Raw genomic sequence first — 22242 nt, 5'->3', positions numbered from 1 at the left:
GGCTGCCTAGCATTGCGACTCGCCATAAACGTAAACTCTTCCTCGTTGTCAAGTATCAAATAATATCAAATGGCGGCGCGATGACAGAAGCATCGACTACGCGTAATAGGCACAAATAATGTGCTGGATCGGACGGCAACACATGGATGTGGGAGGTGTCGGTAGGATATAAAAAGATAACTAATCATTTATTTCTTGGTTGGCAGACGTGGCAACCGACGAGTGGCAAATACGCAGAATCCCGGCTTGGTTACTGATCCATGGATGTCAGGTAGCATTGAAGGCGGTGTAGATCAGATAGCGATTACCCCACAGATTCTAATCACGAATCGCCGTCCAATTCAAAATAGAGGCATCATCGTACAAAATAATCGTATAAACAGACGTCAAAAGAGAAAGTCGATGCGGGCGTCGGTCCGGGGAGAACCACTTAGGCCGCGGTTTGTTTCTGTTCACTCAAGGTCAAGTCATGCCACCGACGCACTTGTCGTCCTACCTGGCCCCTGTGGGGTTTGACTAGCTTCGTTTAGCCAGAATATTGATCATAAATGTCTTCTGGCTCGGCGCTCGTGCCTTTCGACTTTGATCTCGCGTTATTGATGGGCCTTTGGGGGATGTGGGAGGGCTTATAGGGCGCAGCCCGGCGGGCAGCAGCGGCAGAGCGAAATGGACTCCGCCAACATGATAAGATTCTGACGGCGGTGGTGGAGGCACTCCGTGCCTAGAAAATATTTCTGTCTTGAAGGTCCGGCGAAGTTGATTACTGTTCAAAGTATTTTCAAGTTCGCTGCAATCATCGGTCCCAGAATGCCCTTGTTCGGGCCTTGGACGAGTGCGAGATATTCCATACGATTCTTCAAAGAGGTATTTTATTATTATAACGTGTCTGACACTTCCTAAAATCGATGATTCTCTACCGGGGTTAAAATACTGGGAAGCATACATCGTTTCGTTGGCTCTACGACAACGGTGGCTGATGTGCGGATTGCTGGCCATTTCCGTATATCATTCAGCTACACTAGAGGACGAGACAACAATACAACAAACGCACTATGGGCGGGTGATAAAGCTCTGTTCTGATTTCTTCGTCGGGTTTAACGAGATAATGAACAATACCCCAAACGCTGTATCTACCAATGCTTTCTAGGAAACAAAAAAAGGTAGCAATTTAAGTAAGGAGTATCACGAAGTGTGCACGATGGACCTTGACTGGACTCGCTGCGAATCAAGAGAGTGTCCTGAGTCCTGCCACAGCCCTGTCTCAGCTAGAATCTTTACTATGCGATATGCGAGATTTTTCCGAACTAGCAAGCGCTTCAGAAATCAAGTATAACAAGGGCGATGATTTCCAAACATCTTTGGATACAAACAGCTCACGAGGTACCGCCACAGCACCGACTGTGCTACTCAACCGTCTTCAGATGCTTCCTTATCGCATGGCCGAGATGTTCGGGAAACCAGATAATGAACGAGATGCCCCGGCTATTCTACTCGGCATTGGATCCTTGCTCCGATGCTCCAATGATTTACCAGGTGCGTGGCAAAGTATAAGCGTATGGTTAAGCAAAACGACGGACCACTTCAATCATATGGTTTCACTTCAAAATCCAGCCGCACTTATTGTGCTAGCCCACTGGGCGGCTACTCTGGTTAAACGGACTGAAGTTTATGAGTGCTGGTTCATACATGGCTTTTCAAGGGCAATTGTTTTACTTATTTCCGAACATCTTTCTACGGATGATGGAGGTCGAAGTTTGGTTGAAGGCTTGCTAGAGTGAATGGGTTCATGCGGCTCTGCTACGCTACTTATAGATCCATGGATCTATGTCTGGATGACCTTGGAAAGTGCACGGGTTAGCGTACCTAGTGTAACAGAAAACTTATATGATCCAATCAATTACATCCATTTAGCAAAAATCCATAACCTTTTTATTCTGTGCACAGGTCCACAATCGCCACTGAAGCCACTGACCTCTCCCTCATCCCACAAGCACAAGGGCTACATGTCTCAAATATCGAGGGGGTGGATTCGCTCGGTCCGCTGAATTGAAGACGGAAAAGCCGAGGCCAGAATGCTTCGCCTCTATTAATCCTCCTCCGTAAGTTTCCTAATCAACTCTATACTCAATATCATCACGAGAATTCCGAGACCGACTAACGAAATCAGTCCTACAGAGATCCATCCCAACGCCATCGCCGTGCCTCCCACATGGCCCGAGACAGCTCCATAACTGAGCATTTCGGTCATTGTCACCGTGGCGCTGCTATTGATGTGTTGCCACAATACGGAGATAAGACCAAATCCAAAGCCGGCAATCAGATCGAGTAAACAAATCATCGTTACCTGTCTGCTAGGAAATGGCTTCACCTCGCGCATTGAACCACCGTCATCAACTTCCTCATGCCATCCAGGGAATGTTGATAGTAGCAGGATACAAATGAACGCCAAGGCCACCACGATATATCTATAAGAGCATTTAGTATATTGCCTCAAAATAGCCAGAGGGGAAGACTTACATCAGCCCATCAAATACAATCTTCTCTTTGAACTCATTCGCAATCATGATCAAATTGAGCGGGTCGGGTATAATTTCCGTGCTAGTATTCCCATTTTTGACATATTTTTGGGCCTGGATCAAATTTGCTAACACATCTGCGTTGTTAGAGCAGATGCGTCCTGTATGACTCTGCGTCACGCAGATCCCCATATACCCTGCTCGCACTTCAAAAGTCTTTCCGTTGCCAGCTTGCGACACATTGTGAACGGCATACGCAATAGCTGAGCTCACTTGTCCGGGCGCTGTAGATAATGGAGAGTCTTTCGCTGTATATTCTAGCGACAATAAGTATACGTTGCTTAAACTATTGGAAGAAGAACAGCCCGCAAGTAGAATGGCTAGGAGAGAATATATTAATCAATAAATCCCGAAGATGGATAGATTTCCCTCACATAGCGAAACGATTGGAATCGCCGATAGGATCATCAAAACATGATGGTAACTGATCATAGGTATCCATTGGGCTTTGAGTCGCGTTAGCACATATACTTAGTCCAATCTTTGAGGAGCATACTTATTTTCGTTCTGAGCTTTGACCAAGCCATAACTGTAGCAATGTAGGTTAAGAGGGAGGGGTAAATGAGAAAAGAGGTCAAGGTCGAGCTGAACATACTAATCCTATTTTGGTAGTCGCTAATCGCTAGTGTCAGATTTCTGTGCCAAATCTCATGCTCCACGCACTTGGTGCAAGCCTTTTCTAAGTATATAAGCTCTAAACTAAAAAGAAAGTGACTTGTATTGTACTCCCGCGTGGATGTTCCATGTCGATCTCATCTTTTTTATGCTGTTTTTCCCTCTTTTTTTCTCTTCCTCTCTTCCTGTCTTTTGAAAATGCATCCAATTCTGATTTGACTTTGAATGCCTCAGATGTCGATTGTGTTCAACTCTCGCAATTTGACTACTACAGAGTACGCTTAATTTTACTGAGAGATAAGACCAAATGGCTTAGAAATCAGTGCACGATGTGGGGTTTTAGCGCATCGACTATTTCTACTCCATACGGAGTAGTCTTAAGACACCTTAAAGTTCGTCGGCAAGTATTGCCTTGGGGAATCCAATACACTGGAAAACTGGTAGATCTTAGCGAGTAGGATAAATATCACAGCGCCCCTGAAAATCAATTTATATCCTTTCGCTTCGCACATTGTGCTTCTACATTCGTTTAACTATCAATATGGGCCGGTGGAGAGAACTGCTTTTGCCTGTGGCAGCCCTGGCTCCTTTATCCAGCGCCGTGGATATCACTAGCACATTTACGACAGTCTTCCCAACCACCGCCGTCGTCACTTCCTCCTCGGCGGTCGCGGGCTGCAGCGTTGCGCCTTCCATGCAGATCACCTGTAACAATGGATACTACAACACATATGGGGCAGTGTGGCAGGAGACCTGCGCAGCCTCGTACAGTGGTGGCACCCTCATCCTGAGCAGCTCCGCCCTTTCACTACGGGCTTGTGCATCGGCCTGTGCCGTTCGACCTGCTTGTAGCGCGGCCTTGTATGGTGGCAATATGTGTTATCTACTCCAGGGCGATGTGACCGTCACTCCCGGCGGACCGTACCAAGTAGCACTCCGTTATGCGCCCACGGCTAGCCCTTGTGTCTCGACCTGGCTGGTCACGGAAACGTACACGGTCACTTCCACGGGGGAGGTAATTTATACTGTGACGCCAAGCTCTACTACGTCTTTTACGCCCACCCCCGTGACGCCTACTTCGACGCCTACTCTGACGCCTACTCTGACGCCTACTCTGACTCCTACTTCGACGCCTACTCTGACGCCTACTCTGACGCCTACTCCGACACCTACTTCGACGCCTACTTCCTCGCCTACTTCCTCGCCTACTTCCTCGCCTACTTCCTCGCCTACTTCCTCGCCTACTTCCTCGCCTACTTCGACCCCTACTTCGACATCGTCCACGCCATCTTCGACGCCGTCGGGTACCTCTTCCTCAACACCGCTGATCCGGTCGTCGACCATCATTTCTTCCAGTATATCTAGCCCGGTATCTTCTCCTATACGGTCGTCATCGACTCGCTTGATTCCTACTTCGATTGCATCTTCCGCCTCTACAGGCTCTTCTTCAGTCATTCCTTCTGGCTCCTCTTCTTCTTCTTCTTCTTCTTCTTCTTCTTCTTCTTCTTCTTCGTCTGTTTCCTTTTCCGTTCCCACTTCTATCCCATCTTCTGGGTCTTCCATCACTTCGTCTGTTCTCTCCTTCTCGTCCGCTTCTTCTTCGTCTTCGTCTTCTTCGCACTTCTCATCCACTAGCTCGTCCCCGGACAGCTCATCATCTACTTCTAGCATATCTTCTTTCTCGCTATCAACCTCTCCAAGTCCATCTGTTCCCTCAACCTCATCCGATGAGTCTGCTTCTGGTCCGAACGCATCTGCAACACAGCCCGCCGCTAGCTCAACCGCCCTTGCTACCACAACTGTAACGCCAAGTGGATCGTCTCCTTCGACTCAGTCCTCGGAGGAATTGAGCGGGAGCACACCAAGTACTTCAACCTATACCGTCACGTCAACTGAAGTCCACACAATCACTTCTTGTGCTGCTGCAGTGACCAATTGCCCTCTACACCAACAGACGACATTCTTGACCACCGAGACAATTACCTATGTCACGACAGTTTGTCCCGAGGTTGCCCAAGCCACAGGCTCTGTGGCAACTCTTCCTCATACCAGTGTGACCCAGGCTGCCATCCTCCATCACACTACTACGCAGACCACTAGTGCTTCTTCAATTCAAGGCACAGATACTGGTGTGCCTCCTTCGCATATGACTACCTCGACCATCTATGCTACGGTGATCGACATAGTCACCGCCTGCCCTCCTTCCATCCAAAATTGTCCCGTCGGGCAGCAGAGCACCTACACCACGAGCAGGACCGTTGCTGCCTATACGACGACATATTTGGTCGTGGTCACGGATTCTGCACATGTCTCTCAGTCTACGAACGCTTCACTGCAGCCCGTGGCAGTCCCTATCCTCTCGCTCGCGCATCCGCACATCCCCGGCCATGGACCAACTGGTGACACTAACTACACTATGTCACACGCTCCATCCTCTAGCGCTTGGAAAGCTGGGGCCGCATCTTCTGGTTCTACCCAGGCAGCTACGCACGTCACAACAATGAACACGGTTTCCGGGCAAACAACCTCTTCTGTGACGAGTATACCTGGCAGCCTCTTTACCGGAGACGCTCCCAAGATGGGACATTTCTCTACACTGTTCACTGTGGTGGCTGTGCTGTCCACTCTCTTTTTCTTCTAGAAGAGACCGCCTCATGCTCATGAGGGTTGGTGCATTGTATGATATATATATAAAAAATATATAATTTAAAGTAATATTCTAGTGGCATCACAATACTACAGAAATTTGGCTGTCAGTCTATGTATGGACTCCTTCCATTACCTTATTTGAAAGCCATTGGCCAAGGCTATCCCTCAATCATGAGTTCCTTCCATGGATTTTATAGTCTAGTGAGAATATCCTGTATCCTTTCCCACAGTTCCAAGGACCCTGCCTTGCCGCATGAATTATATTTTCTTCTCTCCTAAGCCATTCAAATCTCTCATGTAAAAGGGCTGCTATCTATGAAAACGCGTTGATCGATATGGTCCGGAGGTACCCAAAAGGATGAAAGTTAGCATAATTAGAATCACCGTCATCACAATACCCACGGTCAGCCCGCTCTTGATGCCAATAGCTAGCGGGCGTGTCCAGATGAGGGCCAAAGGCACCACAATGAATGTCGTGGTCAAGATCAGATATATAAAGGCCATTCTAACCTGCCAAGGTGCCCGGCGCACTCTCTCCATGACAAGCTTTGGTAATGCGTTTCGAAACTTTGGCTTGGATCTGACCCAGAAAGGAACCCCCACAGTGGCTATAACAATAAAAATGATAGCAATACTGACAGAAACCCGGACATTTGACTCAAGCTCGCGGGTCCAGAGCACCCCGATCGGTATCGCCGATGCAACGCCATTCAACAAAAAGAAGCTGATTATGAAGCCGAACGTACCCCAGATCTTTTCAGCTATTAAACGGGTTCTTCGCACGACCCATTTACAAATACCAGCAATGATGGTACTCAGTCGACTTGCTATTGACCGAAAGACCAGAAGCATCGGAAGCGCTCGAGGTTGCACAGGTTGACCATTCCTCGCTGCATATTTCCTGACATCTTGTCTCACGGTTTCCTTGAGAGCAGTCAACCAATGGCTGCGCATGGTCATACGCATCAAATAAGCAAATGATGTCACGCCAACAGCCACAGCAAAAAAGTTACTGATAGGAACTGGATTTGCAAATGGTTCGATTTGCATGCCAAAAACAGAGGCAGCGAAAGACATCGGGACAAAAACGAAGGCGAGTTCGGTGAGTCTTGCCACAGCATGAGCCTCGTCAATCGAGCGTCGACTCTCCAGAAGACCCATATTGGATGCCAAAGACGCTGATGTTCTTTGAAGTCGAACAATGATGTGATCAATGCTCTTCCAAAGTTCGTGCATATCTTGCGTAGCTTCCAGTCCCATGGCTGCAACCTCCAAGGAAGAGGTTAAAGGATGGAGTTTTATGAGGAACTCAATAAATGGCTCCATGGAATATCTTAGATCTGGAAGCTCTCGCTGAGCACGGTTGATGATCTGTCGCCATAAGCTCAATCTCTCCTCCATCTTGATGTCGTTTAGAATCTCGATATCTATTTCGTCAAGAATCTGTCGCAGCTGATTGAGAAGGGTCATGGTGTCTTGTTGGATGATTCGGACCAACGGCCTGAGCAGACTAACTGGTCCCTGGTGCATTCCGAGAGCGTCACAGATCTCTGATTTGGTTGACTTGGTCTCCTGGAGTTTTTCCTGCAAATCTGCCATCGACTGCAATATTTGAAATACGCTGTCTAGGTCGGCTGAGACTGCTTGGCGGGGAGCTATCTGCTCAATGATGACTTTATTCAGTACTTTGGGCTTCTTCTTTTCAACGATAACATTCAGTACTTCGACCTTCTTTCCAGGTCTAAAGTTTCTTCGTTTTTCTCTACCAAGGATCCAGCCCAAGGACCTAGCAAATGAACTTTCATCCCTGACACGTTGTGGTTGCTCTTCATCCATGATAAGCTCTTCGATATACATCCTCTGTTCAGTAGAGGAGTAGTGCGACACATCATCATCATCGCTATTATTCTCGCCGTTCTCTCCTTGAGATCCAGTTGATTCCCGGTATTGACTCCATTCCGTGGAGGAGTAGTGCGGCGCATCATCGCTATCATTCTCGCTGTTCCCTCCTTGAGATCCAGTTGATGCCCGGTATTGACTCCATTCCGTGGAGTAGTGTGGCGCATCATCGCTATCATTCTCGCTGTTCCCTCCTTGAGATCCAGTTGATGTCCGGTATTGACTCCATTCCATGGAGGAGTGGTGTGGCGCATCATCATCACCATCATTCTCGCCATTCTCTCCCCGAGAACCAGTTGATGTCCAGTGTTCACTGAGTTCATTCGAGGGCCGGTCCGACGTATCATCATCATCATCATTCTTCCTCTTCTCCTTTTTCTTCTTGTCCTTACTCTCGTCATTCTCCCGCTGAGAACCAGCTGATGTCCAGGAATAGTTTGTCTCAGATATTTCCGGCAAAGGGTCAAGAAGTACGATTACTACATGGCCTGTCAGTATCTCATGTTAGGTTTGCACTTTATATATATCACGTACCAATCTCAGTGTTTTGATTAATGAGCTTCTTTCTCCAAATTGACACTCTCTCCTCTAACCCACACACTCTTTTCATCATCGATGTCGTTGTGGGATCTGTCCACAAGCCCCAGTCTAGCCGGAATATATTCGTGAGGATTTCCGTCGTAACAGACCTTCCTCGTGTGAAATGTGTCACGCTGTCCTCAAGCAGATCTTCAAGGTCAGCGCTTGAGAAGTAAGTTGGACGTCGATAAATTGGTCGAATCCACCTGAAGGATATGTAGGATTTCTCAAATGATGCTGTGCTCCAGTTTCGAGCCGGTGGACTGTCATATTTCCCGTCGACATAGCCAGAATTCAGTAAATGTTCTTCGAAGAACTCGGGATTGATGCTGAAGTTTTCACCCAACATGTCTATCATGGGTTTAGAAAGGTCTTCCACAAAGATAAGCCTTTGCTGTACATATTCTGGGACATGACACAGGGCTGCGATAGTCGCTGAATCATCGATGTGTGTTGGGTCGGATATGAGATCGTCGCGATAGTCGTAGTACGTGATTGAAGTCTTCGCGTGACGGGAAGGTTTCCCGACACTTCCATTTTTGATATGTTCTAGCACCTTTCCCGCGTTTTTAATGGTTTTTCTGTATGGTTGTGGACGCATTTCTTCTATCGCGTGAGGAGCAACGTGTGCTGAATCAACCATTCGATCTCCTTGACGTGGCCTTTGGGTTGATGGCGGTCTTGATACAGGCAGCGAGATATTGGATGGCGGTCTGGATACAGGCAGCGGGACAGTAGACGGATCTATTGGAGTGGGTGGTCGCGAGGTCCTATCTTGGGTAGGTTGAGATCCATTGTCATCCTCGGCATCAATATTGACCGATTCCTCTAAATTCAAATTATCACCGAGTGTGCGGGATGCGACTGGGGCCAACCCGTTTGTTTCTGAAACACGGCCATATGTAGAAGAGCCATTGCGCAAAAGATCTTCTAATGAGCTCGGTGCATCTCCTGATAAAAGCTGGCTTTGAGGGGGAGCGGGAGGCTCTGATTGTGAGAAGTCAGGATCATATGCTCGCCCTGTGGCCATTATATGAAAGATTGGGATTGGCCAGAGGTTTCATATAACAGTGAATTGTCTCAGCGAGGGATATGTCGCATATATGCACCTATACCGAATTTTCCCTGGGGCTTTTCTGTTTGAGCTGCCGCTTTTATGAGGGTGTTCAGGCTCAGGCTCACTAAGCAGATCTCAGCACCGGCAGCTGGGCACGGGCTCAGTGAGCGACACTAATCCACTTATGAATAAGGCTAACCTTCCAGGGCTTAGTTTCAATATAGATCGATGTATGTGAAGATCTTACTAAAGAAGCGAGACCCGACAAATAATAAAACGCAGCCATTTGAATGAGATAACATCAACAAACAAGCCGATGCTCCTCGACGCCACTTAAAAACCCATTATGGATTCGGAAATCCCGATTCTTTCCACCTGGCAATATACTTCATCATAAGATCCTCATTGTTGTAATTCAGAGGAATAAATTGATTTTTTATTGTACCAGAGGGAATAACTGGGGCTATATATACAATGAGAAGATCAAGTTGATCAACTTGGTTCTTCGGATAGACAATGCAGGAATTAATTCCGCTGGGGCGGCTTGAGTCCTGATCTGCACCAGCCTCATATCACAACACTCATCAATAGGACCCTGATTCTGCAGGGTCTTGGAGGACCGGGTAACATTGAAACGTGCATCGGCCACCGGGTGCTGAGAATAAATTGAACCCACGGGCCTCAGTTACTGGGGAGGAGGCGGACGAGGAAAAAGAAGAGAGGACCGGGAAGGCATTCAGGGATTCGGACAGCATGGGTCCTGTCCCCAGAGAGTACCCCGCAGAAAAGGGAAATTCCGAGCTGATTCCGAACGATCCAGCCTCAGTCTCAAGGGGAAAACGTCGTGGCGAGGGATTCTCGGCTACTCAATGACGAAGGGCTCAAGTAACCCGTGAGATCGTCTTGGTTGGGGTTGGCATCTAGATCATGGACCTGGTCCAACCGGGGGGCTGCAGAGGCTAACCCATGGTCTGCCCGGGGCAGCATCGACACGGATGCATCTAAAAGTCCCTCCAAGGCGGGCCAGTTGGTCCCTTCAATGTAGAGTCTGCTGAGTTGGAGGAATGGGGCGCCCATCTCAGGATTTCATCATCCACTCCCTGCCCTAGGTATGGATCTAGAAAACTGTAAAAAGGACGCTCGTTTGGAAACCCTCCGTTATTATCATAAGTCATCTTAGGATGGTTGGGAAAATGCGGAGAAGAGAGTGTGAATCACTTCCAGAATAGACTGAGACCATCTACCCTTTTAATAATGGGTGACCCTTATTATACATAGCCCTTAACATCCGCTAAGCAGGGCGTCGTGGTGGCATAGGATTGGTATATCATTGTGGCTTGGCTTCACTGACGTCGATCAGCCCTAATCCGGTCAGAAATTCATCCGATAGCACTGAGATGTACTTATCTTATTTCTCTTAGCTAGGACCATTTTAGCTATTCTTCCAGTTCATAATTACTCGTATGGTTAGTTATACGCCTTGACAAGATGTAGTAAACGAAATGCTCAATAGATGCCTAGGAATTCATCCCGCAGGCAGTGTGTAATACTTCCGCTGAGGCTACCCATAATAATTTAGAAGACAGTGTGAGTTTCCCACAGTGTAGGTTGAACCGAGCGCTTGAATCAATCGACGCCACCAGACTGGTTCGGAACGACTCAGTCGATTCACGGGTCTCAATACTGAAGCTAAAGTACATAGGAAACGCAATCCGAAAGACATATTTAGCGCTCCTCCACAATGGAAAGCTTCTCGACCCACTCCTTCGCTGAAACAACATCCAGCTTGCGCGCAAAGACCTTCTCCATCAGGACGCGATGCAGCTCCTCATCACGATCCATGCAGCAATCCTCCAAGACTGTAATGCGGTAGTCCATATCCATTGCCTGGCGAACAGTCGACAGCACCGCTCCACTGGTGATCAAGCCCACGACAACGATACACTCAGCGTTTGCGCAGCGCAAAAGCATCTCAAGCTCCGTAGCGAAGAAGGCCGAGACACGACGCTTGGTGAGGACCACTTCTCCAGGTGCAGGTGCGATGGACGGGTGGACTTGCACGGACGAGTGGCCTTCGAGATATTCACCGCGTGCGACGACAGCGGGTACAGATGAGTTGTTTGGGTTGTTTTCTGGATAGCCTGGGCGGAAGCCGGTGACGACGTGGATGATTTTCACATTGGCCTTGCGTGCGGAAGCAACGGTTGACGCGAGGCGTTCAAGGTAGGGCTCTGTGTTGTCGAGGCGGTCGATTACCCCGTTTTGGACGTCAAGAATGAGGAGGACGGTTGCCATGGTGGGCTATTGATATGTGGAGTTGGAGAGTTTGGAAAGGTATAGATTGAACGAGGATGAGTTTAGATTTAAGAGGGAAATATCAAGAGAAAGTTGATATCAAACCAAGTATATGTGTTGTTGAATGGTAGCGGTTCCGGTATTATGGATCCCGGTACCGGCATGGACATATAAAATTGATAAAGCTGATAAAACTATTTTATACAAAAGAAAAAGGTATGGGAAGTCGCCCACAATGTTGTTAAATACATCGTTAAAAAAAAGAAAGTGGTTTGGGATCCCACACAGGAAGCGAAGGCATATCAGTCGAGTCTTGGTCTCTTAACCGCAAATTGTTCCAAAAGCTCGACCCTTTCTTTCAGACGAGCATTTTCTTTCTCTAGATCCCCACGATCCAGAATCAAATCATCGCGATACCTCTTTTGCGTTTTAGGTGATCCTTCTATGCATTTATCCAAGATGTCCCGGTGTTTCTTGGATGACATCACTGAATCAGATGGTTCGGTCTCTGGAGTCCTGGCCCGAGGAGTCTTTAGCAGTCTAGGTGTCCTGCATGGCGTGATGGGATGATGATTGATGACTATCTCATTTTCGCTCTCGGATTGGTCTTGCTCTGATACGGAGCTATCGTCACGCTCTTGGCTCTCTTGGCTCTGCTGTGATTCCCGCGGTGAAGGAGGTGAATACTCGGGGGTGGAGTGTCGGCTCATTTCCTCCGTGGATCGGATGATGGGTAAAGGAACACTTGTTCGAGGTGTCGCCCGTGCTCTCGCCATTGTCGGAGTGTCTTTTGAGTAGAGACGGCTATCAAGAATAGAGGTTCTGTCCTCTGGGGCGGCAGTAGCTCGATTCCCTTGGAGGCAGTTGCGAAGGCGGAATTCATCTAGCGGTACAAGGCAGCTTTGACGCCAAACATCTGCAGCTTCTTCCGCTCGTTTAGATGAAGCTACCTCTCCATCGATCCATGATGCAAACTCCCCCACATCCAGTGTGATGGCGTTTTCATTGTTATCGGAGAATCTTTTTCTCATGTAGTCGGTATAGCTCTTTTGCATAGCCCCAAAAGCGATATTCTCGATTGGGTTGAAGAACTGTTGATCATTCTTGGGAAAAGAAAGACAAGCAATCTGATGGTCCCAGCAGAACTTTTCAAACTCAGGAAAGACTATGCGGAATCGATGGGAAATCAGCAGAATTCTCCATGCTTCACGCCGACCTTTGGGTCGGGTCTCTGGCTCGAAAACAGTCTTCAACCAGTCAAGTGCATGATTCGCCTCAGCCCAGCCTGACTGGGTGAAAGAAACTTTGATTCGACCAAAGTTCTTGGTCTGCGGTGGATCCTGGCTTCTGCAGACAATGTATGGAGGCAGGTGCTTTCCTCGTGTTGAGCAGCAGTGGATAACAGATGAGAATGCCCGTTCTTCTCTCTTGTGATGTTGGTTCATTGGTCGAACGAACATAGCGCTTGCCTTTCGATACATGGTGGTAACAAAAGCGGCATCCTCCATGGCATATATGTTGTCGTTGGAAACTTGGAACCGCTGCTTGATATCTTTGAATGCTTGAAAGAACTTCCAGGCCCTGCGGTCTTCGTGCGGACCTTTCAATTTTAGTGTATTGCGCTCTTTGGCTATGTGATCAGCAAGTTCTCGATGACGCATCCAGAAACCCTTCTGCCAACCGACGTTGAGGTTTGGTCTGTTCTGGTTGTAGCCCTGGTGATTATGGAAATATGCATTTGCTGTATCCTTTGCCAACATGTTGTAAGGAAAGAATCCATGATTCAACCAACGCTCCACCCGCTCGACAATTACATTCTCGTCCTCGACTGAGAGAGCTGGTTGACCCATGACGCCAGACTTCTTTCGCAGATATGCACCAGCAAGGGTTGTGGCAACTTCGGAAGCAATCGTGTGAGATGGAGGCGCCCCGATAACAGTCAGCATGCCTTGTCTTCTGGTCTGATGGTTTAGACGGGGGGTTGAAAGAGAGGCACTGGGGATTTCAGACAAAAATTAACTGAAATGATGACCTAGAAGAAAATCCTAGCACTAGGTTATAAAAATTGACCAAGCCTCCATTCTGTTAGCTCAGTAAAAATTATTGTTCATATTATTGGATCGCTGCATTTTGGATGGCTATTTGAGCTTTTTTCTTTGGCAGGGAGTGTCAATTTGGGTATAAAGTGGATGCTATTCCACTCCAGACCGGCTGGTTTCCATAGTGACATGTATCCACAACATGTTGAAGATTTCTTCTAGCTTCGTTTTTCTCCGGAGTGATTTTCCCGATTATAACTGTGGTGAGCAAGAATAATAAAATAGATCAACAGGCACGGAGAGCCGAATGACGCAAAAGCTGGTTTATACAAGAAAATTAAATTTCCAGGCGGCATCGCCGAATTCAAGTTGTTTGAAGAGAAGCTCTATGCTCTATCAAGGAGTCTGTGTAGTGACGGTTTTTCTTAGTTAAATGGCTGAGGTGCGTTGGGTGTATTGAATATTTTAGGTCATTTCCAATCCTTCGAAGTCCTGGGGATATTTTGAGGTCTTTGGTGTCCATTGGATGTATCCGTTTTTTTTAGTGAACTATCATCAGTGAAGCTGGCTGCAAAACACTTCTGAGACATCCGATTCGCCGGGATCTTCCGACTCCGACTCTTGTGGGTTGCCATTATTCGTTGTCTCCTGCGCTTGACATGATCGTTCTGGATCAGGTGGATGAAACGCTGCCCTGTCAATATACAATAATCTGATGCTGCCGCAATATACGGCCGGAAGAGGAATTTGAATCATCCAATGGAGCAGTTGTCCCAGTTCAGCCAGAGGGTCAGTCACGTCGGTCTTGTGTGTCAATCGCATTCAAATGTATCCATAAACTTGTCAAGCCTTTCCTCAAAGCTGGAAGCCAATATCAATATCCTAGAATCATGATGTCGGGCCCGAATTCTGACAGCGGTCGCGGGCCGAGTGCATCCCCGGGATTCACGGAGCTCTACTGTTTGGTAGCAGACTGTGCTCCACGCGTATCCACAGCGGAGATGAATGAGCCAGTCTCAATGGAAGCAGATGATTATGAGCATGACTGAGAGCATGAGAACATTGAAGATGATATAGCTGTCACCTGTGCGCACCCAAGTCAGTTGGTCGACCTCGAGACTCGACCTCGGGGAGACCCCGGCCCGTGACCTTATTACATAAATATCCCATGACGTCAATGCCAAAACTATCGGACGCGAATCTCCTCGCGCACAATTGAGCTTTCTTCCTATGGCTGCCTTCAATCACCGCCAGGACTGGCCAATGACGCATCAACCTATTTGACATGCAAATACTCTTTTAACCCGAAACATACACCATGGCTTTGGCATCCGTCCCAATAACACACGGCAGTGACAGTGAGTATTTCTGGTTCAGGTATGATACTATGGATACTGACAAGACCACAGGTATGCTGAGCTCGGTCGCAGCGCTGAACGGCCGCGTCTTCGACACCGACCCCGTCATCGCGTACATGCTACTAGGCATGTCTCAGCAAGAAAGGTTGGCTTATCTGCCGACATACTGGACCGCGCTCATCAAGTCAGCCTTGCTTAATCACGCAGTGATCACCGAAGCCGATGGCTGGAAGGCGGCCTCAGTCATGATTCCACCTGGTGGATACATTGACAATGCCTGGACTCTTCTGTGGGCTGGATTTCTGGGCGTGCTGTGGAGAATAGGACTCCCAGGCGTTAAGGTAAGCAAAAGGCCAACATTCTCGCAGAGTAGACTCCTGATCTAAGTAAATGTCTAGCGCCTTTGGTTTGAATTCTCTGGTATGACCGACAACGCCAAGAGAAATGGTCTACGTGGACAGAACCAGTACTACTACGTCTTCAGTCTCGGAACCGAGCACGAACACCGTGGCAAAGGTTAGACAGTCCCATTTGTGGCTCCACCATACTCTACCTGTTACTGATTGTTGTCCAGGCCTCGCCAAAGCGATCATGCGGGATCACCAGCAGACAGCCCAAGCCGCGAACCTCCCAATCTGGCTCGAAGCAACGACTGCAGGCTCGCGCGCTCTCTACCTGTCGATGGGATTTGAGGAAATTGAGGAGATTCGGCTCGGGAAGGGTAAGGTCGCTGCTGATTCTAGCCTTCAGTCTGACGGGCCAGGGGTATCCCTTTGGGCGATGGTCTGGTGGCCAAAGCCAACTCCTGAACCTATTTCCTAGGCATTACAGGTATTCTTCTGCTTGTCCATACGCTTATAACTAGCATATGTATGTATTCAAGCGCTCATTCCCATTATCAAAAATCTGATTTATTCATATTTGTGCATTGTTCCATTCTGGGCGATAATCCTGCTATTTCAAATCAGCTAACAATATCCAGCCTAGCGAACAGGTCTGCTGGCTCAAAACACAAGCTCAGCAAACATTCTACAACCTGTTCAAATCCTTGGGAATAACACCAGCCTTAAAGTCCTCTGCAAGAAGTTAGCTACTATCCTCCGATTGTCTACGAATCAACAGATATTCACCCTGATAAGACCACCGGTACTCATTCAGCTGAGCTTTCCAAGTTCAAAAGACCCATCCCTGTTGTTGCTCGTAAGAGTGAACATGCGCGGCAAACCACTTTCCATAAAAGTCGGTATTCAAACTGGAATCCCAATCATACGACCCTTCGACATCATCTGGCACAGAGAGACTCCATTCGCCAACGATATTGGGAAAGTAACTATCACGCTTATCGCCCCGGGGCCGCAGGATGTGCTGATGTAATTATCATGCGAGGGATAAATACTAGTATCCCATTTCAGATAGCGGTGATCATCATAAGCCATGTAGGTCAAGTCATCGAGATACTCATTAGGATCACCCGAGCCCTAGGACTTATCCATTGTCTGGATACGGAGGTAGTCATTCGCATTGATGGAAAGCTTCTTCTCCGTGGCACGGATACGCGGCACGCTGCACGGTCTGGGGATCGATTCGTTACAAATACCATGACCGTTACATTGCTTCTTGAATATCTGAAATGAAAGATGTTTTGGCTGCCGAGTTTCATCAATCTGAATATTAGCGGGTGTGGCTATTGGACACCACTAACTAGACGTGGGATACTCCAAGGTCCTTGTTAATTAATTCCTCGCTCTGGAGTTTCCCTATGGACGAACTTGTCAGCTTGATATCTGTCCATTGACTGTGCTGAGGAGTATCGTCGTGGAAGGTACTTTGGGGATTTAGTTCTGCAATTATTCTTGGTTATACATAGAGGAGTCCTACGCCGTCAGGGACACAGGCCGTATGTGCGGACTATTCTTGTTCTACCCATTCGAAAGACTTTCATTCCAGCTTACATGAAGACTCTAAAGAGACCATGAAGCAAATATAAGACAACGTTAATTATCATTAGAGAACATTAAAGATCATAATTGCGTTCGTTGCAATCAAAATAAGAAAATCATAAAATATATCCTCCTCACAGCGCCTTGAGCAATTCCTGGATCAAAGGCAAGAAGCTTGTAACATCATCGATCAGGAGAGTTGTCTCATTGACGAACTTAGGAGTGAGGAGATCATGAGCGTTCTCCAAGAGCGCTCCAACATCCGAAATAACAGAAGGCTTGAGCAACTTCGTCACCTCGGGCAACAAGTCGGGCACGAATCCAAGAATCTCCTTGAGTGTGGAGACCACCTTGGGGGTGAGGAGACCATCGGCGTTCTCGACGAGGTCTGTAGTATCGCCGACGAAGGCGGGCGTGAGCAGAGTGGTAGCGTTGGTCACGATGTATCCCAGGTCGGTGATGATGGTTGTGTTCAGCAGAGACTTTCTGAGATCGGGGATCAGGGGAATGACGTCGCCGAGGAGATCCTTCAGTCCAGTGACGATGGTTGGGGTCAGGAGGTCGTCTGCGCTGTCTACCAGACCAATGGTCTCGTTGACGAACTTGGGGGTCAACAGGGTGTTGGCGTTGGACAAGAGAGAACCAATGGCAGAGATGGTGTTCTTGTTCAGAAGCGACTTCAGCTCCGGCAGCAGAGGAATGACGTCCATTAAGAGGGACTTCAGTCCATTGGCCACCTCTGGAGTGAGGAGGGCGCCGGCCTCGCCGACCAGGCCCTTGGTCTCCTTGACGAAGTCTGACGTGAGCAGGTCTCCGGCGTTGTGTAGAAGGGTCTCGATGGAATTGATCATCTCCTTGGTCAATAACGACTTCAACTCGGGGATCAGTGGGGTAAGATCGCTGAGGAGCGACTTAAGAGCCTTGACCAGGTCGGGAGTGAGAAGGCCGACAGCCTCGGTGACCAGGGTATTGGTGTCCTTGACGAAGGCGTCCGTGAGCAGCTTGTTCGCGTTGCTTAGCACGTTCTCGATTGCCTTGATAGTGTCTGGCTTGAGCAGGCCCTTCAGCTCGGGAATTATAGGAGCGAGCTGAACGAGAAGAGACTTCAGGCTGTCAACCGTATCCGAAGACAGGAGCTCACTAGCTTCATCGATCAAGCTAGTGGTCTGGTTCACGAAGCTGGTAGTCAGCAGGCTATTGGCATTGCCGATCAGAGTCTCGATCTCCTTGACATTGCCCGCGGAGAGAAGACCGCTAGCCTGGTTGATAAGGGGACCGGCCTGCTGGATAAGCTTGCCAGTAGTCGAGATAAAGCCAGGCGTGAGCAGCTTGTTGGCATTGCCCAAGAGCGACTCAATCTCCTTGACATTGCCCTCGGTAAGAAGACCGCTAGCCTGGCTGATAAGAGGCCCGGCCTGTTTGATCAGATTGCCGGTAGTCGAGATGAAGGCAGGCGTGAGCAGCGTGTTGGCATTGTTCAAGAGCGACTCGATCTCCTTAACATTGCCCTCAGTGAGGAGACCACTGGCCTGGTTGATAAGGGGACCGGCCTGCTGGATAAGCTTGCCAGTAGTCGCGATAAAGCCGGGCGTGAGCAGCTTGTTGGCATTGCCCAAAAGTGACTCGATCGCCTTAACATTGCCCTCAGTGAGGAGACCACTAGCCTCATCGATAAGAGGGCTGGCCTTGCCGATCAGGTTGTTGGTCTCCTTAACGAATGTTGGAGTGAGCAGGGTGTTGGCGTTTGTCAAGAGTGACTCAATCGCGTGAACATTCTTATCGGTAAGTAGGCCACTGGCGTCGTCGATAAGAGGGCCGGCCTTGTCAATAAGAGGGCTGGCCTTATCAATGAGGTTGCCGGTCTTCTTAACGAAATCGGAGGTGAGGAGGTTGTTGGCGTTGTCGATGAGGTTATCCACCTTGTCGATAAACTGACTGGACAACAATTTATTGGCCACCTTGAGGAGAGTTCCAATCTCCTTGGTGTTCTCCTCAGTCAAGAGGGTGTTGGCATTGTCAATGAGACTGCCGGTCTTCTTGATGAAGCTTGCAGTCAGGAGGTCGTTGGCATTGCCTACCAAGCTTCGGATCTGGTTGTCGACAGGGGGTGCTAGACCGGTAGAGAGATATTCGAAGGTGTCGGCGAAGTTACCCAAGAAGCTGGGGTTGAGCAGACTTTCAAGACCATGCAGAAGGTCCCCAATGCCACCACTACCACCGCCGAGCAAATTTGAGAAGGCATCTTTTATATCTGCCCCGATATTAGAACTATCAGAGCTGGTAGACTTGGTGCTTGAGCTGCCTGAATCAGAGGCAGAGGAGGTAGCCTTGGGAGCCGATGAGGTAGTCTCTGCAGCGGAGGGACTAGTCTCAGCAGTTTTAGGGGCGCCGGTTGCATTGTCTGATTCTGCCGCACTGCCACCAAGAGCAGTCTTTATGCCACCGGCCACGGATTCCACGGGGTTGCCCTTGGTCGGGGCAGCGGTCTCTGCAGCAGCGGTAGTGTCTTCTTCCTTCGCAGCCGCAGCAGCCGCAGTAGTAGCCGTGTTGGCGGCTTTGACTGTGTTGGCGGCAGGGGTAGTCTCAGCCGCATTGGCCTGGTTAACATTGTTTGCTTGGGCGGCTGAGGTTGTCGGAGCGGCCTCCCCTGCAACATTCGCGACAGGTGTGGCGGATTCCGCCGGGGCTGAAGCGGCGGCCGGACTTCCTGTCACATTGGCTGCGAACAGAAGCGCGGTGGTGAGCGTTGGCAAAAGACGCATGTTGTCGAATGGGCCGATCTGGCTGTCGTTTCTTTACTTGATATCTTGTCTAGCCAGTCGAATTGGCGTCGATTCCCCAAACCTGTCGTTCAAAGGTTTGTTGCGGAGTAGGAAGAGCCTTCGGGGATTCAAAAGCCCAACCCCGGATTGAGCCAGCTCTTTATTTGCATTGTGATGGCGCTGATCGTCGCGCAGTAGGCAGGGTCCTAGCTAACCGCAATTGCACTAACTTCTCATTTTTCTTTTTGGCGTACTCCGTCTGGAGTACGATGTAGCTCCACCATCACCGAGGAAATAAGGATCGACACCGAGGCAAACTAGTGATAAACTCCCATGTGATGAGAAGTGATGAGCAATTCCCATTATAACTCCACTCGATAGCAGAATCTAGCAGCTCGCTGTCGGCCGTGCCTGGGGACTAGGCAGGGATCGGCACTACTAGCAGGGAAAAGGTAATATATTTCCGCTCCCGAGGTCCAGCCAGGAACATGTGTTAGCTTTCCTGGGGGAAGGCTGGGCATCTATTAAGGGAAAGCCATCGCAAAGCTTCTGCGTATATTGACGTATTGGCGTATTGCGGATGGATGCGGGATTTCCGGGGGAAAAGGCCAAGGCAAAAGCGGGGGAAATATTATATTTCCCCACAAGTAGCCAAGATGAGGAACAAAGCCAGATGGGGTAGATGGAGTTGTAAATCCAAAATGGAGAAGACTAATAAACGAGAACAAGGAAGTGAAAGGGGGGGAAAAAATGAGGGGAGGTTCGGACTTGATACTGAAAGAGGAAAGGAACTACACTTGTCCCTGCTCATCGCTCATCTCCACCAAAAGCTTCGCAATTCCCATCAGGTTGGAGATAATATTGACTATCTCTATTTCTTTATATTGCTTCATATTTAAAAATTAACAAGCATTGGGAGATTAATCATGAGAATTAAGTAGATCTCACGTATATATCGTATACAAACCGCAACTAGTACTACCTAGGTATGTCCTCTCTAACGGGACAAAAGAAGTTGAGATCGCCGAGTGTCTAGACTGGGAAAGCTGAAGCGGTCATCTTCTATTCCCTGTTTGCTATTTGCTTCCTTTTTTTCCATTCCAGATGTCTGTTAAACTGCCCTAACTTCTGTACACCCATACTATGTACTGTCTAGATCTCTATAGATGTCTTCCTCAATGCCACATTCCTTTAGCACTCTCAAACGCGTCTCTGAATCACTCGAACGTGACTCAAAGGACCTGAATTCCAGAAACCATGTACGAGCCTCCTTCTGATTGGCCATGTTTCCCAGGAGCAGACGCTTCCACTCTAGGTCATCCTCACCGAACCCGAAGCTAGCCCCCATAAACTCCCACCACACAGGTAAATACCCCGAGCCCTCCCAGTCAATCAGACCGCTCAATTCAAAGTTGGCTGGATCCACCATAATATTGCAGTGAGTCAAGTCCCCATGGGTGAAAGTCCATGGGTGAGGAGAGGGCATGGTATCACGGAGCCGCAACCTAACAACTTCCGGTAGTTTGTCGCTTAGAGATTTTGCCAAAACCCCCCAAAACTCGTCAGCCGTGCTCAATGGGCCATGGGTAACCCCGAATCCATCATCGGCAAAAAGATGAGGACAGCAAACGGGTTGGCCATGGAGACTTTGCATCTTAGCGGAATGGAACGAGCGGAGCTGCCCTAGATACTCCGCGGTCTGACGAGCAAGTCTTTCCCGGTCGGGTTGGGGGATAGACGACCAGATCTCCTCTAACGGTACCCCAGGCACCCGCTCGACGACCTGAAAATACTTCTCGCCCTCGGTCCACTCCTGCACGGTTGTTGGGACGGGGATGGTGGTATTCTCTCTGATGAAGTGGGTGTTGATGACCTCATGGCTGGGGGGATCTTTCCCGCGCTCCTTGAGAAGAAATTTTGAGCCGAGGGACCAGTAGCCCCGATCGTGGGCTCCGTGGAAGAGGCGCACGCTACTTTGGTAGGCGCAGCGTCTTTGCTGATCTGGGGTCCATTTGCATGCGGGGCAGGGGACCTCCGATGATGACATTGAAGCTTTGATTCCGTATTTCCTTCGAAGCGAGATTTGATAGATTAAACCGTCTCGGGTTGATAGATCTGAAGGAAGAATCACAAGATAAACTCGGTTCTTTCTACAATGGCCAGGTGTACTCTGTAGCGGTGAGTAAAACAAGGGACTTTCCGGGGTATACGGGCACATACCTCTACACGCATGGATTTGCGCAATGACCTATCGCCTGGATCAAAATGTGTAGCTTCCCAGAGCCTCGGGTTTTGATTCAAATGAAAAGCCGTCCACGGATCTGATCGCATCGCCATCAAGCACTCGTATCACTTGCCTGTTTAGCTCTACCTCGGTCGCCTCATCTGTTTGGTTTGGGTATGTAACGTTGTGTCAGTGGTCGTGTTGTTGCTTCAAATATGGTCTTAGCGCATGCTGTCCAGACTAATGCAG

At 48.7% G+C, this 22242-nt stretch overlaps 10 protein-coding genes across 10 annotated transcripts; 3 read left to right on the top strand and 7 right to left on the bottom strand.

Moving 5' to 3' along the window:
- Positions 1 to 1286: 1286 nt before the first annotated feature.
- Positions 1287 to 1778, top strand: N7471_012883 (uncharacterized protein; the record flags this gene model as incomplete). The annotated part of the gene is made up of 1 exon (XM_057285602.1): positions 1287 to 1778. The coding sequence occupies one exon, from the start codon at positions 1287 to 1289 to the stop codon at positions 1776 to 1778; it is 492 nt and encodes a 163-aa protein (XP_057131868.1).
- Positions 1779 to 2086: 308 nt separating this feature from the next.
- On the bottom strand, positions 2087 to 3018 carry N7471_012882 (Fig1 domain-containing protein; the record flags this gene model as incomplete). Its single annotated transcript, XM_057285601.1, has 3 exons — positions 2087 to 2465; positions 2518 to 2862; positions 2951 to 3018. The coding sequence occupies 3 exons, from the start codon at positions 3016 to 3018 to the stop codon at positions 2087 to 2089; spliced, it is 792 nt and encodes a 263-aa protein (XP_057131867.1).
- Positions 3019 to 3732: 714 nt separating this feature from the next.
- On the top strand, positions 3733 to 5832 carry N7471_012881 (uncharacterized protein; the record flags this gene model as incomplete). Its single annotated transcript, XM_057285600.1, has 3 exons — positions 3733 to 4188; positions 4230 to 4546; positions 4893 to 5832. 3 exons carry the CDS (start codon positions 3733 to 3735, stop codon positions 5830 to 5832), a joined length of 1713 nt encoding a protein of 570 aa, XP_057131866.1.
- Positions 5833 to 6149: 317 nt separating this feature from the next.
- On the bottom strand, positions 6150 to 9348 carry N7471_012880 (Mg2+ transporter protein CorA-like/Zinc transport protein ZntB; the record flags this gene model as incomplete). Its single annotated transcript, XM_057285599.1, has 2 exons — positions 6150 to 8218; positions 8274 to 9348. 2 exons carry the CDS (start codon positions 9346 to 9348, stop codon positions 6150 to 6152), a joined length of 3144 nt encoding a protein of 1047 aa, XP_057131865.1.
- Positions 9349 to 10203: 855 nt separating this feature from the next.
- N7471_012879 (uncharacterized protein) lies at positions 10204 to 10452 on the bottom strand (the record flags this gene model as incomplete). Its single annotated transcript, XM_057285598.1, has 1 exon — positions 10204 to 10452. The coding sequence occupies one exon, from the start codon at positions 10450 to 10452 to the stop codon at positions 10204 to 10206; it is 249 nt and encodes an 82-aa protein (XP_057131864.1).
- A 648-nt stretch (positions 10453 to 11100) lies between these two features.
- N7471_012878 (cysteine hydrolase family protein) lies at positions 11101 to 11670 on the bottom strand (the record flags this gene model as incomplete). Its single annotated transcript, XM_057285597.1, has 1 exon — positions 11101 to 11670. One exon carries the CDS (start codon positions 11668 to 11670, stop codon positions 11101 to 11103), a length of 570 nt encoding a protein of 189 aa, XP_057131863.1.
- A 302-nt stretch (positions 11671 to 11972) lies between these two features.
- N7471_012877 (uncharacterized protein) lies at positions 11973 to 13616 on the bottom strand (the record flags this gene model as incomplete). The annotated part of the gene is made up of 1 exon (XM_057285596.1): positions 11973 to 13616. The coding sequence occupies one exon, from the start codon at positions 13614 to 13616 to the stop codon at positions 11973 to 11975; it is 1644 nt and encodes a 547-aa protein (XP_057131862.1).
- Positions 13617 to 15027: 1411 nt separating this feature from the next.
- On the top strand, positions 15028 to 15889 carry N7471_012876 (GNAT family N-acetyltransferase; the record flags this gene model as incomplete). The annotated part of the gene is made up of 4 exons (XM_057285595.1): positions 15028 to 15067; positions 15119 to 15408; positions 15466 to 15583; positions 15642 to 15889. 4 exons carry the CDS (start codon positions 15028 to 15030, stop codon positions 15887 to 15889), a joined length of 696 nt encoding a protein of 231 aa, XP_057131861.1.
- Positions 15890 to 17141: 1252 nt separating this feature from the next.
- N7471_012875 (uncharacterized protein) lies at positions 17142 to 19769 on the bottom strand (the record flags this gene model as incomplete). Its single annotated transcript, XM_057285594.1, has 1 exon — positions 17142 to 19769. The coding sequence occupies one exon, from the start codon at positions 19767 to 19769 to the stop codon at positions 17142 to 17144; it is 2628 nt and encodes an 875-aa protein (XP_057131860.1).
- A 1141-nt stretch (positions 19770 to 20910) lies between these two features.
- On the bottom strand, positions 20911 to 21816 carry N7471_012874 (aminoglycoside phosphotransferase family protein; the record flags this gene model as incomplete). The annotated part of the gene is made up of 1 exon (XM_057285593.1): positions 20911 to 21816. One exon carries the CDS (start codon positions 21814 to 21816, stop codon positions 20911 to 20913), a length of 906 nt encoding a protein of 301 aa, XP_057131859.1.
- Between the last annotated feature and the right edge of the window lie 426 nt (positions 21817 to 22242).

The sequence above is a fragment of the Penicillium samsonianum genome, assembly GCF_028829775.1.
Source record: "Penicillium samsonianum strain IBT 33392 chromosome Unknown utg000007l_segment0_segment0, whole genome shotgun sequence".
NCBI lineage: Eukaryota > Fungi > Ascomycota > Eurotiomycetes > Eurotiales > Aspergillaceae > Penicillium > Penicillium samsonianum.
The sequence above is the reverse complement of the archived record's forward strand: the minus strand, read 5'-3'. Positions and strand labels throughout refer to the sequence as shown.